The sequence below is a fragment of the Musa acuminata genome, chromosome BXJ2-2, assembly GCF_036884655.1.
Source record: "Musa acuminata AAA Group cultivar baxijiao chromosome BXJ2-2, Cavendish_Baxijiao_AAA, whole genome shotgun sequence".
NCBI lineage: Eukaryota > Viridiplantae > Streptophyta > Magnoliopsida > Zingiberales > Musaceae > Musa > Musa acuminata.
In genome coordinates this window covers 18,996,221-19,012,310 of record NC_088339.1, presented here as the reverse complement: position 1 = coordinate 19,012,310, position 16,090 = coordinate 18,996,221, and the positions used below count along the sequence as shown (strand labels likewise).

The 16,090-nt window shown below is 35.9% G+C and overlaps 2 protein-coding genes across 9 annotated transcripts in view; both read right to left on the bottom strand.

The window, feature by feature from the left end:
* Positions 1-556: 556 nt before the first annotated feature.
* LOC135605221 (large ribosomal subunit protein uL30x-like) lies at positions 557-7,573 on the bottom strand. 3 transcript variants are annotated; one of them, XM_065095044.1, is made up of 6 exons: positions 7,407-7,573; positions 5,243-5,452; positions 2,213-2,310; positions 1,973-2,110; positions 1,797-1,899; positions 557-1,038 (listed from the first exon to the last, which is right to left on the bottom strand). In XM_065095044.1, the coding sequence occupies exons 2-6, from the start codon at positions 5,423-5,425 to the stop codon at positions 823-825; spliced, it is 738 nt and encodes a 245-aa protein (XP_064951116.1). In that variant the 5' UTR covers positions 5,426-5,452; positions 7,407-7,573; the 3' UTR covers positions 557-822. The 3 variants fall into 3 exon arrangements, with proteins under 3 accessions (XP_064951116.1, XP_064951117.1, XP_064951118.1); XM_065095045.1 differs by having other exon boundaries at positions 5,243-5,436; XM_065095046.1 differs by having other exon boundaries at positions 5,243-5,431.
* Positions 7,574-8,431: 858 nt separating this feature from the next.
* The window catches only part of LOC135605215 (large ribosomal subunit protein uL30x-like), a 20,181-nt gene continuing 12,522 nt past the window's right edge, over positions 8,432-16,090 (bottom strand). For 4 of the 6 annotated variants that reach the window (XM_065095028.1, XM_065095024.1, XM_065095025.1 and 1 more), the window contains exons 3-7: positions 13,435-13,623; positions 10,391-10,488; positions 10,151-10,288; positions 9,975-10,077; positions 8,432-8,903 (exon numbers count right to left, since the gene is read on the bottom strand). In XM_065095028.1, the coding sequence (XP_064951100.1) occupies positions 8,688-8,903; positions 9,975-10,077; positions 10,151-10,288; positions 10,391-10,488; positions 13,435-13,623 (744 nt within the window). In that variant the 3' untranslated portion in view covers positions 8,432-8,687. Of the gene's footprint in view, positions 8,904-9,974; positions 10,078-10,150; positions 10,289-10,390; positions 10,489-13,434; positions 13,645-14,256; positions 14,274-16,090 lie in introns of those variants that run through there. The other 2 variants (XM_065095030.1, XM_065095029.1) reach the window with 2 other exon arrangements.

Genomic DNA, 16,090 nt, shown 5'->3' with positions numbered 1-16,090 from the left:
CCAAAATAAGTTATTGTTTTTTATTTATTTTCTTCAAATTTAATTTAACAAATTATAAAAAACTTGTGTATATCTATACATGGTGGTAAATCTACTTTCAATGATATTAATATCCTTTCAAAACCACTAATAATTATAAGAATATTATATATACGTTAGATGTATAAAAATCTTTTAACTCAAACTACTTAATACAAACCGAAACTAATCACAATTAGCTTATATTTTCTGGATGAATATGTGAACATCATCATTTGAAGGAAAATAATACTACGCTATATCTAAACTGATGTAAAGATCATAATGTCAAGAGAAATACATAAGTGATTTATGTGCTATCAAAATTTATAAGAAATACAGAACTTCTAACGGATGGATACGTCAAAAATGATATTTTCACCTCACCCGGCGACTGCGGCGCCCACCACACGCAACCCGCTTATGGATTTGGTAGCCATTCGGGCCACGGTGGGACAAGCATTTAACATGACCTGAAGGTTACCCAAGTCAGAACCAAGCATTTAACATCAGAACAGATGAATCAGCCAACTAAACATGCCAAAAATGAAAAAAGATGATCATTAAAACAAAATTATGAACATGACGAGTGGAAGAATCTATTGAGGATGTTAAAAGAGTCAAAAAGACGACGATTATGATTTTGATGTTAAAAGAAGAAAACAAAAAAAAGATGCCAGGGAATACAACATTACTGATTTCCACTAAATACTTTTCCAAGCCATAAAAAGCTAAAACATCTGGCAAAACTAGTTTAATTGATGTCATCCATGCTTGACATGGACCACCACAAGCTCATCCCTCTTAGTTCAGCTTATCAATGAGCTCATTGATGTGATCTTCACGGTTGCCTGCATCGCCACCCTCCTTGTAGAGCTTTTTCTTCATCTGTAATCTGCGTTCTGGGCATTTAAGCTTGAATGGCCACAGGAAGCTGGTAACCTCCTTGAAATGTGATCCCACTGTGGCGATCTCATGCACGACATCTTCAAGACAGATGATACCATACTTCCCAAGTGCCTATTTCACACACAACAAATATTAACAAGTGCATAAACTTCTGGTTCGGTAACAAATACCAAGAAGATGAGAAGAAAGTGACAAAACAAAGACGCAGATAATGAAAGCAGAAGAGCTGTCTTGCATTCAAGTCTCACAATGAGAATGTCCGCTCGGTGACCTGGCGCAGGCTTCTGCTAGATTTCCCATGATTTATTGACATTTGATATGCTAGTAAGTTAAGATGGAAGGGCTTAGCCTATCATACTGGTGATAAAAATCATGGACTGGAGACCCTACAAGTCAATTAATGCTGCTGCATGGTCAGATATTTTGACTACACAACAAAATTGGCTGCTGAGCTGTGGCTGGCTGGAAATTTGCTGTAGTGTAGTCGAGGTCACCACCAGAAGAAGCTTAGGTTTCGACTGGAATATCTATCCTAAGTATTTCCAAGAGCTTCATTTTATTGCATAACTTTCTTTACTTCAAGGATATGCAGAGAAGTTACTATGACAGGTACACCTCCAGAAAGAAAACACTGCAAACTACCATGTAGCAACACATTTTATCATGTCTGAAACAAACCAAAGAAAATGAAGTAAAAAACTGTCCATGTGCAATGCTAAAGACATGAACATTCTCAATGTGAACTAAGAAATAAATTTGCACGTGAAACTACTAAGTATCTCATACAATGACAGAAATTTGCAATTTAGTTGCTCAAATATGACAGAAAATCTTAGGTAGTATTAGCAATATCTTGACCACCATCGTACCTGCTCAATGACGTTGTTGTCAGTAAGAGGAGTCCTCTCCTTTTCTATATTTCCACAGCCCTTCTTGTAAACAAGCTCCCTCACACTTTTCGAAGTAGGATAACTATAAAGTTGAAACCAAACAAATTAGAAGAAAAAAGAACAGTTTAGGTTAGAATTAAGTTTTGCATAATTACCCATAAGTAATGAACGGTTCTACAGTCAGAAGCATTCTCAAATTTGCTTCATTGGCTTTCAGAAATACACCACTTAAGATATGTCTCAACCGCAACTTATTTAAGATTTGTCTTGTCCGGGGATGCATATCCTTTGATCTGAATTCAAGGTAACATTTGAGCAGATAAAAAAACATCCAAGAAGGTTAAACATGAAGTTCAAGAACAGAAAAAAGCAGGATCACATGATATCTAACTCACCCATGGATGCGAATAACAAAAAGTAACTTAGACTTTATGGCATCATTGGAAGATTTCCGTAGCTTTAGCCTCTGCTTCATGCGAACAAAGTCCAGCTCCTACGTATTTATGGTCTCATTAGGTCCAAAATTGAGAACTGACCCTTCTTATATATAAGGCAGTTAGATTAACTACAGAACTTATCTACAAACAGATATTAATTGAACTGCATGAAAATCCAGAGTGCTGGAAGGCACATATCTAACTGACTTCACTACATCACAAAGTATAAGCCACAGCAACCAAGGTCAAGAGATACCCATGAGAACATGGTAGATATCTGCCACCAAGGAATAACACAGCAAGTCACACCCCTTTCATCAGAATTCGGGACTAAATACATATCCATATTTTGCAATTTACACACAAATCCAAACTTTTGTGAATTTCTTTATCTGCCCACAAACTCAAACATAACACACTAGCATCAAATTTTCCTCAAGAAAATAGAGAGCACAATAGTTTTTCCAGTGAAAGCAAGAGACTGAGACAAACATAAAATATTTGAACAGAAGGCATCACAAACAGAACTACCTTATATGTACTATCTACATCTCCAATTCCCATGAGTTTGCTTTTCACTATGTCAAGTTTATTTTAGATTATTCCAAGTCTTAGTTAGAACACACGGTCATTTTTTGGTCATCTCAACAAAGTCTCAGTTGTAATGTTGATCAATGTTTAACAGGTCACTTGGGTCAGGATTTTGGTTGAGTTCGAGTTGTCTCAGGTGCTTAAGGAGTTTACCAATTTTAGACAAAGTAGCAACCTATTGGAGTTACTTTTAAGAGGTCAGGTGGCCTGCTCAAGACCCTGTTCAGCTATGACTAGAGAACCAATACATGACTAGAGAACCAACCTAATGGTTGGTTCATATCCCTCATCATAAAAGTTTGTGTTCAGCTGGAAATTTTGATTACTTAAGACTAGTGACACATTGTAAAAGAAACAGATTTCTTCTTTAATTTTGTAACAGAAAGAAATTCAAAATTAAAGAAAGTCTAGGATTGGCTCAGTGCATGATGCTATCACCGATGTGGAGACTAGAGAATGTCAACATATGCAGTCTGACTGTTGCAAGTATGGAAAATATTTCTGTGACTTGAACCTTTGTTACCCATGTCAAGAGGAGCGACCTATTGCATGCAAGGGTTATCATACAACATAAATAGGGAAAAAATGAATGATCTGAAATGATACTTCAACATTGGCATAAACCAATTCATTTCATATGATATACCTTCTGATATCTTAAGAAATGAGGAGCCATTTAAATTTATATCTCATTTGAATAAATTTGGTTAGTTTAGGGATACTTTACAATGTCATGAGTTGCCACATGACAACATCTCTCTACTTTAGTTTTCTAGATTATCCAAGAAGAATAAAAAAAGTCAACACAAAATGATGGAAGAAATTGATCATCAGAAGTCAATCAATCAGATAAATCATAAAAAAGAATGGTTATTCTTCAAATCACATCTGAAATTCCATCTTTCTCAAAAAACAACCATGAGAAAGAGTATATGATTGATTCACTTTGATGGATTTGTAATCTTTCCTCGTTTTTTGTATGTGTTCTTTACTTGAGAAATATAAAAAAAGTGAAAGTGCTCGTAACTAAGGACAATAGAATGATTGAATAAACCGCCATTCTTTTACCACATTACATGTAATTAATGTGAGGTATGAGACCTTCATCGTGTTTTTCCTTAAACTAGAGTGAGTTTCTTTTTTTTTATCTGAATTAGTATCAATTCCTGACTCTCACTGTCTCTCTTGCTCTATTCCCAAATTTAAATATATACATATCGTTTCTTTGCTCGTCATGTGCTTGACCTACATCAAGAATATGCTCCTACTTTGAAATTTTAATTGTTAAACGTGGGATCATGTGCATTGTATAAATTGCATCAAATGAGAATCCATTAGCAGGATTAACTAAAGATCCCCTATGTTAGCACATTCTAATAGATGATGAAGCATCTAAACCAACATTTCCACATGCCAAAAGAACAAATTGGAACATACCATCATTTGACTTGAAATTCATGTTGAACAATGCAATAAAGTTCACTACTGAATCGTAATTTCCTGTGGGTAATTGCAAGATATATACAGCATTTGATGTCTAAAGGCATGATTGAGTGCAGCAGATGCAATTTATGTGTATGGGCTAGGGTTAAGCCAAACCAATATTGGTTAGGTACACAATTCAATTAAGTCTAGCTCCCATCTAAACGTAAATTAAGGGTAAGCGTACTGGAAATGTGTAAAAGGAGTATGGCTTCTACTCAATCTAAATTACAATCCAATTTTGGCATTCTTACATGGCCATGTACCATCATTTTAGCCCTTTTGACTGCCTTTTAGAGAACAGCTGAAACAGATTCTCAATTTCTAAATGATGATAAGTTGCAGCAAAAGTAATATTGGAGAAAAGTTTGTCCTTTTTAAAAGTTCTGATCCTATATTCATCGAATAACTTCTTTCCAAACTCAGCCAATGACAATTTGGCCCACCCAGCCCAATCTTTCTGCATTGGACAAACCTAAGCTGATTTGATTTGTTGGCATAACAATGCCTCAATACATCACCTCGCCTTTCCTCCTGTTTGATGCTGCTGCTCCTCTCTCTCTCTCTCTCTCTCTCTGTGTGCTTCAACTATGTATATGACATCATAAAGAATACAAGATAATGGATTAGAACAAGCCAGTTCCTGCTAGCTTAAAAATTTTTAGCACTTGAGGATGGTGAAATATTTTATGGGCCATTGTCCTGAAGATCATAGAGGTAGGTAATCCAACAGAGTTTTGTTAATTTGCAGTTAGGCAGTTTTAACATTTCAGAAAAGGAATTATGTCATGCATATAAGAAGAGTCCACGATAATAGAGCAGTTCTTAAATGAGACAATCAAGTTGGTAAACTAAAACTGACAAGACAAAGATGTAAAACCATTGTAGTTTAGCTTTCCAAGTACGAAGACTTACTTTGTCACGATATTCTTTGACAAACTCTTCAGGCCTTTTAATGGCAGGCTTCAAGCTTTCTTTACTTTTCTTTCGCTCTGCTAATCGCTCCCTTTTCTTGATAACCCATTCCTCATTGTTTTTTCTTTTCTTCAACACTGTCTCTTGGACATAGTTAAGGGGCTGCGGCTCGTCGTCAGCCATGACAGCCTATCCTGAGAACAACTCCCCCTGTGCATTTGACGTTGCAACATGTCAAGCAAACCAAGGAAGAGAACACTATAAGCACCACTATGGATTACAAAAAGCGGAATATTAAGTGAAAACCCAAAAGAAGGGAATGAAGTGAACCTAAATACTGTTACATAAATAAAGAGAAAGCCCCACCAACGAATTCAGAGATCGCCGGAGACACTAAAGCAAATAAATCCATGAGTGGTTTTGAAGAAAAAGCGCACATTTTTAAGCAAGCACAGGCGGATGATAACGGACTACCACAAAAGAAAAAAAAAGAACCACATACAACTGGAAGAATTACTAAAGAAGAAACCAATGAAACGAAGAAACAACTATCTAAAGCTAAAAATTACAGGTTCTTACGAGAGCAACAGAGGAAATCTAACAAAAACTAGAGATTGAGAAGCCTCGATTCGCTTGAAAACGGGGCTGATACTTCGCACGAGTAAATGTAAAGGATACAAAAGAACAAGCATCTCAAACCAAAAACATACCGAATATTACAGGAAGAAGAGAGGAAATCAAACAAATGCTATAGATTGAGGAGCTTCGATACGTCTGAAAACGAGATTGATCAATATCAGGAGGAAGGAGAAGGACGATTACGTTTGTTGGTGTTTCACCACTCTGCTAACGAGAGAGGAGGCGAAGGGAGGCCGAGCGAAGGAAAGAGAGGTTAGGGTTTTGCTTCACGTTTTATACCCCAAAACGATACCGGTATTGTTACTGCTCCGAAGGAACTCGGTGGCGGTTCAGACCGTCCGGTTCGAGTTAAGTCGAACCCGACCGCAAGAAAGGCCGGTTTGACCTGATTATATCTGGACCGGGGTTTTTTCATTTATTCGCACACACACACATAAATATATATATATATATATATATATATATATATATAGTCAGAAAAATTAATTGTATTTTATATTGTTATTTTTATTATACTTTATGTATAAACTAGTAATTTAAAACCATTGATTAACTTGACTTTTATGGATTTTTATTTTTATTTTTCGTTCCTATGCACTAGACGCTAATTGTGGGACTCTTAAGGTCGGTTTGACCTGATTATATCTGGACAAATATCCGGTCCATATATAATCAGGTCAAACCGGCCTTTCTTGCGGTCGGGTTCGACTTAACTCGAACCGGACGGTCTGAACCGCCACCGATTTCCTTCGGAGCAGTAACAATACCGGTATCGTTATGGGGTATAAAACGTGAAGCAAAACCCTAACCTCTCTTTCCTTCGCTCGGCCTTACTTAAGCTATCTTAAATGAAGCAGCTAAAACATCAAATACATTAACCATGAAGCAGCATGAAGAAAGGGAAAAGGACGGATAAGTTTTACATCAAACTCGATGGTACCACGACAATATTTGCAAGATAGGTTTGAGTAATATCATCATCATCATCATTGCCATCATTTGAAAAAAAATAATTTAAAACTTCTTAGCAATCAAAAAAAGGAAGAACCACCTCACAATTATATGAACATTTTATAACTGAATAACCTGAAGATTTAGTTTGGAGCTGTATCTATATCTTTAGTTATATTTATGTTGAATATGAAGAAGGCAATGAACTACAACTTTTCATGAAAGTAGCCTCCTCTCAATCATAATGACCATGCTGTTGGCATCTACCACTAACGCAGCAAAAAGACCCAAACCCAATATATTGGTTACAATCTTTGCTTAAACAAGGAAATCGCTTACGACTATATAATTAACACAAATACCAAAGCCGTGGCATTTGGTCTCAAGCTAACCCTAGAACATCTCTGCTTACAGAAAATAACACAAGAAATTATTTTTATCACCTAAAATTCAAGGAACGGGTGAGAGATCGAGACTAAATACTGGAGAATTGCGCCAGCTAACAAGATCATGCGTCAAAATCGAATTCCGAAGCCTAAAAGCCGTGGAAAAAGGGGGAGCGAAGAAACAGAACCTCGGATCAGAGCAAAAGAGCGCGAAGGGGCAAGCGTTCCTGGTCTTCTGCGATCGACTCTTCCTCGATCGAGGAGCAGAGTTGGAAGAGGGAAGGGATTTAGGGTTCGTCGCAGCGAGAACGAGAGACGAGGAGGAGGGGGAAGGGGCGGGGGGGCGGAGGGCTGTTATCGCACCCAGACTCGAGCACCCGTATTTCTGACCCAGTTGGGTCGGGACTTGGGAGATCATGGGTGTGGCTGTGGGGTGCCATTAGTACTTCCGGATTTAGATGACGAACCCGCCTACCCATACGAAAGACGGGGCCCACCTAACTGGAGTTGGGCCCCCACTGACATCTGCGTGGGTCCCTCTTCTCTCGTCTTTCCTTTTTTTCGAACACCAGCTGGCAAATTTGCAGATATATAAATATAATATTAGTCCAAAATAAGTTATTGTTTTTTTATTTATTTTCTTCAAATTTAATTTAACAAATTCTCAAAAGCTTGTGTATATCTATAAATGGTGGTAAATCTACTTTCAATGATATTAATATCCTTTCAAAACCACTAATAATTATAAGAATATTATAGATACGTTAGATGCATAAAAATATTTTAACTCAAACTAACACTAATCACAATTAGCTGACATTTTTTGGATGAATATGTGAACATTAGTATTTGAAGGAAAACAATACGCTATTATATCTAAAATGATGTAAAGATCATAATGTCAAGAGAAATACATAAGTGATGTGCTATCAAAATTTATAAGAAATACAGAACTTCTAACGGATGGATACGCCAAAAATGATATTTTCACCTCACCCGGCGACTGCGACGCCCACCACACACACCCGCTTATGGATTTGGTAGCCATTCGGGCCACGGTGGGACAAGCAGACGGACGACAAGCGATATGACATTTGCTCCACTTAAAACCATGACCTGAAGGTTACCCACGTCAGAACAAATGATCATTAAAGCCGGACGACAAGCGTCTAACACCAGAACAGATGAATCAGCCAATTAACCATGCCAAAAATGAAAAAAGATGATCATTAAAACAAAATTATGAACATGACGAGTGGAAGAATCTATTGAGGATGTTAAAAGAGTCAAAAAGACAAGACGATTATGATTTTGATGTTAAAAGAAGAAAACAAAAAGATGCAAGGGAATACAACATTACTGATTTCCACTAAATACTTTTCCAAGCCATAAAAAGCAAAAAAGTCTGGCAAAACTAGTTTAATTGATGTCATCCATGCTTGACATGGACCACCACAAGCTCATCCCTCTTAGTTCAGCTTATCAATGAGCTCATTGATGTGATCTTCACGGTTGCCTGCATCGCCACCCTCCTTGTAGAGCTTTTTCTTCATCTGTAATCTGCGTTCTGGGCATTTAAGCTTGAATGGCCACAGGAAGCTGGTAACCTCCTTGAAATGTGATCCCACTGTGGCGATCTCATGCACGACATCTTCAAGACAGATGATACCATACTTCCCAAGTGCCTATTTCACACACAACAAATATTAACAAGTGTATAAACTTCTGGTTCGGTAACAAATACCAAGAAGACGAGAAGAAAGTGACAAAACAAAGAAGTAGATAATGAAAGCAGAAGAGTTGTCTTGCATTCAAGTCTCACAATGAGAATGTCGGCTCGGTGACCTGGTGCAGGCTTCTGCTAGATTTCCCATAATTTATTGACAATTGATATGCTGGTAAGTTAAGATGGAAGGCCTTAGCCTATCATACTGCAGATAAAAAATCATGGACTGGAGACCCTACAAGTCAATTAATGCTGCTGCATGGTCAGATATTTTGACTACACAACAAAATTGGCTGCTGAGCTGTGGCTGGCTGGAAATTTGCTGTAGTGTAGTCGAGGTCACCACCAGAAGTTTATCTCCAGAAATTAATCGAGGTCCTAAAAGTTGTATCATTTATATGCCTGGAATGAAGCAGTAATCAAGTGTCGATATGCACAAAAGCCCAGGCATTAACACAAAAGACAGAAAAAAAAAAAAAGTGGCACTAAGCCATGACCACCATGCTATGTCCATCTTAGAAGAAAGAACTCCCTAAGATAACAGAATAACTGAAGATCAAGAGTCTTTATACACAAAAGGATCAGTAGGGTATAGAAGTGCAAAAAGATATCTCCCATTCACTAAAGAGTCATGTGCAGCTTTCTGAATGTTAATAACCAGATCAAGCTTAGGTTTCCACTGGAATATCTATCCTAAGTATTTCCAAGAGCTTCATTTTATTGCATAACTTTCTTTACTTCAAGGATATGCAGAGAAGTTACTATGACAGGTACACCTCCAGAAAGAAAACACTGCAAACTACCATGTAGCAACACATTTTATCATGTCTGAAACAAACCAAAGAAAATGAAGTAAAAAACTGTCCATGTGCGATGCTAAAGACATGAACATTCTCAATGTGAACTAAGAAATAAATTTGCACATGAAACTACTAAGTATCTCATACAATGACAGAAATTTGCACTTTAGTTGCTCAAATATGACAGAAAATCTAAAGTAGTATTAGCAATATCTTGACCACCATCATACCTGCTCAATGACGTTGTTGTCAGTAAGAGGAGTCCTCTCCTTTTCTATATTTCCACAGCCCTTCTTGTAAACAAGCTCCCTCACACTTTTCAAAGTAGGATAACTATAAAGTTGAAACCAAACAAATTAGAAGAAAAAAGAACAGTTTAGGTTAGAATTAAGTTTTGCATAATTACCCATAAGTAATGAACGGTTCTACAGTCAGAAGCATTCTCAAATTTGCTTCATTGGCTTTCAGAAATACACCACTTAAGATATGTCTCAACCGCAACTTATTTAAGATTTGTCTTGTCCGGGGATGCATATCCTTTGATCTGAATTCAAGGTAACATTTGAGCAGATAAAAAAACATCCAAGAAGGTTAAACATGAAGTTCAAGAACAGAAAAAAGCAGGATCACATGACATCTAACTCACCCATGGATGCGAATAACAAAAAGTAACTTAGACTTTATGGCATCATTGGAAGATTTCCGTAGCTTTAGCCTCTGCTTCATGCGAACAAAGTCCAGCTCCTACGTATTTATGGTCTCATTAGGTCCAAAATTGAGAACTGACCCTTCTTATATATAAGGCAGTTAGATTAACTACAGAACTTATCTACAAACAGATATTAATTGAACTGCATGAAAATCCAGAGTGCTGGAAGGCACATATCTAACTGACTTCACTACATCACAAAGTATAAGCCACAGCAACCAAGGTCAAGAGATACCCATGAGAACATGGTAGATATCTGCCACCAAGGAATAACACAGCAAGTCACACCCCTTTCATCAGAATTCGGGACTAAATACATATCCATATTTTGCAATTTACACACAAATCCAAACTTTTGTGAATTTCTTTATCTGCCCACAAACTCAAACATAACACACTAGCATCAAATTTTCCTCAAGAAAATAGAGAGCACAATAGTTTTTCCAGTGAAAGCAAGAGACTGAGACAAACATAAAATATTTGAACAGAAGGCATCACAAACAGAACTACCTTATATGTACTATCTACATCTCCAATTCCCATGAGTTTGCTTTTCACTATGTCAAGTTTATTTTAGATTATTCCAAGTCTTAGTTAGAACACACGGTCATTTTTTGGTCATCTCAACAAAGTCTCAGTTGTAATGTTGATCAATGTTTAACAGGTCACTTGGGTCAGGATTTTGGTTGAGTTCGAGTTGTCTCAGGTGCTTAAGGAGTTTACCAATTTTAGACAAAGTAGCAACCTATTGGAGTTACTTTTAAGAGGTCAGGTGGCCTGCTCAAGACCCTGTTCAGCTATGACTAGAGAACCAATACATGACTAGAGAACCAACCTAATGGTTGGTTCATATCCCTCATCATAAAAGTTTGTGTTCAGCTGGAAATTTTGATTACTTAAGACTAGTGACACATTGTAAAAGAAACAGATTTCTTCTTTAATTTTGTAACAGAAAGAAATTCAAAATTAAAGAAAGTCTAGGATTGGCTCAGTGCATGATGCTATCACCGATGTGGAGACTAGAGAATGTCAACATATGCAGTCTGACTGTTGCAAGTATGGAAAATATTTCTGTGACTTGAACCTTTGTTACCCATGTCAAGAGGAGCGACCTATTGCATGCAAGGGTTATCATACAACATAAATAGGGAAAAAATGAATGATCTGAAATGATACTTCAACATTGGCATAAACCAATTCATTTCATATGATATACCTTCTTATATCTTAAGAAATGAGGAGCCATTTAAATTTATATCTCATTTGAATAAATTTGGTTAGTTTAGGGATACTTTACAATGTCATGAGTTGCCACATGACAACATCTCTCTACTTTAGTGTTCTAGATTATCCAAGAAGAATAAAAAAAGTCAACACAAAATGATGGAAGAAATTGATCATCAGAAGTCAATCAATCAGATAAATCATAAAAAAGAATGGTTATTCTTCAAATCACATCTGAAATTCCATCTTTCTCAAAAAATAACCATGAGAAAGAGTATATGATTGATTCACTTTGATGGATTTGTAATCTTTCCTCGTTTTTTGTATGTGTTCTTTACTTGAGAAATATAAAAAAAGTGAAAGTGCTCGTAACTAAGGACAATAGAATGATTGAATAAACCGCCATTCTTTTACCACATTATATGTAATTAATGTGAGGTATGAGACCTTCATCGTGTTTTTCCTTAAACTAGAGTGAGTTTCTTTTTTTTTATCTGAATTAGTATCAATTCCTGACTCTCACTGTCTCTCTTGCTCTATTCCCAAATTTAAATATATACATATCGTTTCTTTGCTCGTCATGTGCTTGACCTACATCAAGAATATGCTCCTACTTTGAAATTTTAATTGTTAAACGTGGGATCATGTGCATTGTTTAAATTGCATCAAAAGAGAATCCATTAGCAGGATTAACTAAAGATCCCCTATGTTAGCACATTCTAATAGATGATGAAGCATCTAAACCAACATTTCCACATGCCAAAAGAACAAATTGGAACATACCATCATTTGACTTGAAATTCATGTTGAACAATGCAATAAAGTTCACTACTGAATCGTAATTTCCTGTGGGTAATTGCAAGATATATACAGCATTTGATGTCTAAAGGCATGATTGAGTGCAGCAGATGCAATTTATGTGTATGGGCTAGGGTTAAGCCAAACCAATATTGGTTAGGTACACAATTCAATTAAGTCTAGCTCCCATCTAAACGTAAATTAAGGGTAAGCGTACTGGAAATGTGTAAAAGGAGTATGGCTTCTACTCAATCTAAATTACGATCCAATTTTGGCATTCTTACATGGCCATGTACCATCATTTTAGCCCTTTTGACTGCCTTTTAGAGAACAGCTGAAACAGATTCTCAATTTCTAAATGATGATAAGTTGCAGCAAAAGTAATATTGGAGAAAAGTTTGTCCTTTTTAAAAGTTCTGATCCTATATTCATCGAATAACTTCTTTCCAAACTCAGCCAATGACAATTTGGCCCACCCAGCCCAATGTTTCTGCATTGGACAAACCTAAGCTGATTTGATTTGTTGGCATAACAATGCCTCAATACATCACCTCGCCTTTCCTCCTGTTTGATGCTGCTGCTCCTCTCTCTCTCTCTCTCTCTCTCTCTCTCTCTCTCTCTGGGTGCTTCAACTATGTATATGACATCATAAAGAATACAAGATAATGGATTAGAACAAGCCAGTTCCTGCTAGCTTCAAAATTTTTAGCACTTGAGGATGGTGAAATATTTTATGGGCCATTGTCCTGAAGATCATAGAGTTAGGTAATCCAACAGAGTTTTGTTAATTTGCAGTTAGGCAGTTTTAACATTTCAGAAAAGGAATTATGTCATGCATATAAGAAGAGTCCACGATAATAGAGCAGTTCTTAAATGAGACAATCAAGTTGGTAAACTAAAACTGACAAGACAAAGATGTAAAACCATTGTAGTTTAGCTTTCCAAGTACGAAGACTTACTTTGTCACGATATTCTTTGACAAACTCTTCAGGCCTTTTAATGGCAGGCTTCAAGCTTTCTTTACTTTTCTTTCGCTCTGCTAATCGCTCCCTTTTCTTGATAACCCATTCCTCATTGTTTTTTCTTTTCTTCAACACTGTCTCTTGGACATAGTTAAGGGGCTGCGGCTCGTCGTCAGCCATGACAGCCTATCCCGAGAACAACTCCCCCTATGCATTTGACGTTGCAACATGTCAAGCAAACCAAGGAAGAGAACACTATAAGCACCACTATGGATTACAAAAAGCGGAATATTAAGTGAAAACCCAAAAGAAGGGAATGAAGTAAACCTAAATACTGTTACATAAATAAAGACAAAGCCCCACCAACGAATTCAGAGATCGTCGGAGACACTAAAGCAAATAAATCCATGAGTGGTTTTGAAGAAAAAGCACACATATTTAAGCAAGCACAGGCGGATGATAATGGACTACCACAAAAGAAAAAAAAAGAACCACATACAACTGGAAGAATTACTAAAGAAGAAACCAATAAAACGAAGAAACAACTATCTAAAGCTAAAAATTACAGGTTCTTACGAGAGCAACAGAGGAAATCTAACAAAAACTAGAGATTGAGAAGCCTCGATTCGCTTGAAAACGGGGTTGATACTTCGCACGAGTAAATGTAAAGGATACAAAGGAACAAGCATCTCAAACCAAAAACATACCGAATATTACAGGAAGAAGAGAGGAAATCAAACAAATGCTATAGATTGAGGAGCTTCGATACGTCTGAAAACGAGATTGATCAATATCAGGAGGAAGGAGAAGGACGATTACCTTTGTTGGTGTTTCACCACTCTGCTGACGAGAGAGGAGGCGAAGGGAGGCCGAGCGAAGAAAAGAGAGGTTAGGGTTTTGCTTCACGTTTTATACCCCAAAACGATACTGGTATTGTTACTGCTCCGAAGGAACTCGGTGGCGGTTCAGACCGTCCGGTTCGAGTTAAGTCGAACCCGACCGCAAGAAAGGCCGGTTTGACCTGATTATATCTGGACCGGGGTTTTTTCATTTATTCGCACACACACACATAAATATATATATATATATATATATATATATATATATATATATATATATATATATATATAGTTAGAAAAATTATGTGTATTTTATATTGTTATTTTTATTATACTTTATGTATAAACTAGTTATTTAAAACCATTGATTAACTTGAGTTTTATGGATTTTTATTTTTATTTTTATTTTTTGTTCCTATGCACTAGACGCTAATTGTGGGACTCTTAAGTCACACAAATAATTAACTAACCATCAAGATCTCTTTTCAAAATTTATAAAATATTCTTAAATTTAGAAACCTATTTGTAGTTAATAGATTTCTTTTCTTTAATTGTTCAACGAGCTAATATGCCATAAGAATGTAATTTCTTATCAAGCATCTTATATAGATTGATAATACTATAAAATCATCTAGGCATAATTAGATTACATAACTTTTTTTAATATTTAATTTATTATGTGCTATTTTTAAAATTATTTTCATAAAAAATATGTTTAGTGATCGTAGTGATTGATCATTTAAAAGAGGTGATCAGATTATATGACCCTATCTAATTAAGTATAATTTATTATAGATTTGATTGAATTCTGATGATGGTTATTGGTCAATACAAATGAAGTTCCATAAAATTTATTAGGAGATGATATTAATGAAAGGAACTCTTATAATTATTTATTTTATACTTTTTACTCTATCTATAAATAGACAAGACCTCCTATGGACCAAACATAAAAACATTAGACCATAAGATGTTATACATGAAAGTTATTGATAAATTATAGTTTTTCTCATATTTTCCTTTGTAATTAATTCATTAGTGTTATGAAAGAGAGAAAAATGTAAGTTTAGTTTTTCTTACAAATCGACATCATTTTAATTTTCAAATCCAAAGATAGTGGTGTTGTATATCAAATAAAGATATTTCCATGTGACATTAAAAGTACGTATCATAAATATGATTGATTGTTATTTAATCTCAATCCTAACATTAAAATTTTTTCGCATAATAGTACTATATTACAAGGATTGTCATACCGACCCGTACCGCCCTGTACGAGCAGTACGTACCGTTCCGATGGTATACCGGTACGCGGACCGTCCGTTACCGGGCGGAACGAATAATAATAATAAAATAAAATTATATATATATATATATATATGTATATTTATATTTATATATATATATATATGTATATTTATATATATATATATGTATATTAATATATATATATATATATTATATATATATATTAATAATTTAAATAAAATCGAGGCGACACGACGTCGCCATTCTCGGCGACGCAACGCTTTTTTCGGCGACGTCACTATATATATATATATATAAATATATATATTATTTTATTATTATTATTCGTTCCGCCCGGTAACGGACGGTCCGCGTACCGTTATACCATCGGACCGGTACGTACCGCTCGTACCGGGCGGTACGGGTCGGTATGGCAATCCTTGTAATATACTACTATTATGCGAAAAAATTTTAATGTTAGGATTGAGATTAAATAACAATCAATCATATTTATGATACGTACTTTTAATGTCATATGGAAATATCTTTATTTGATCTACAACACC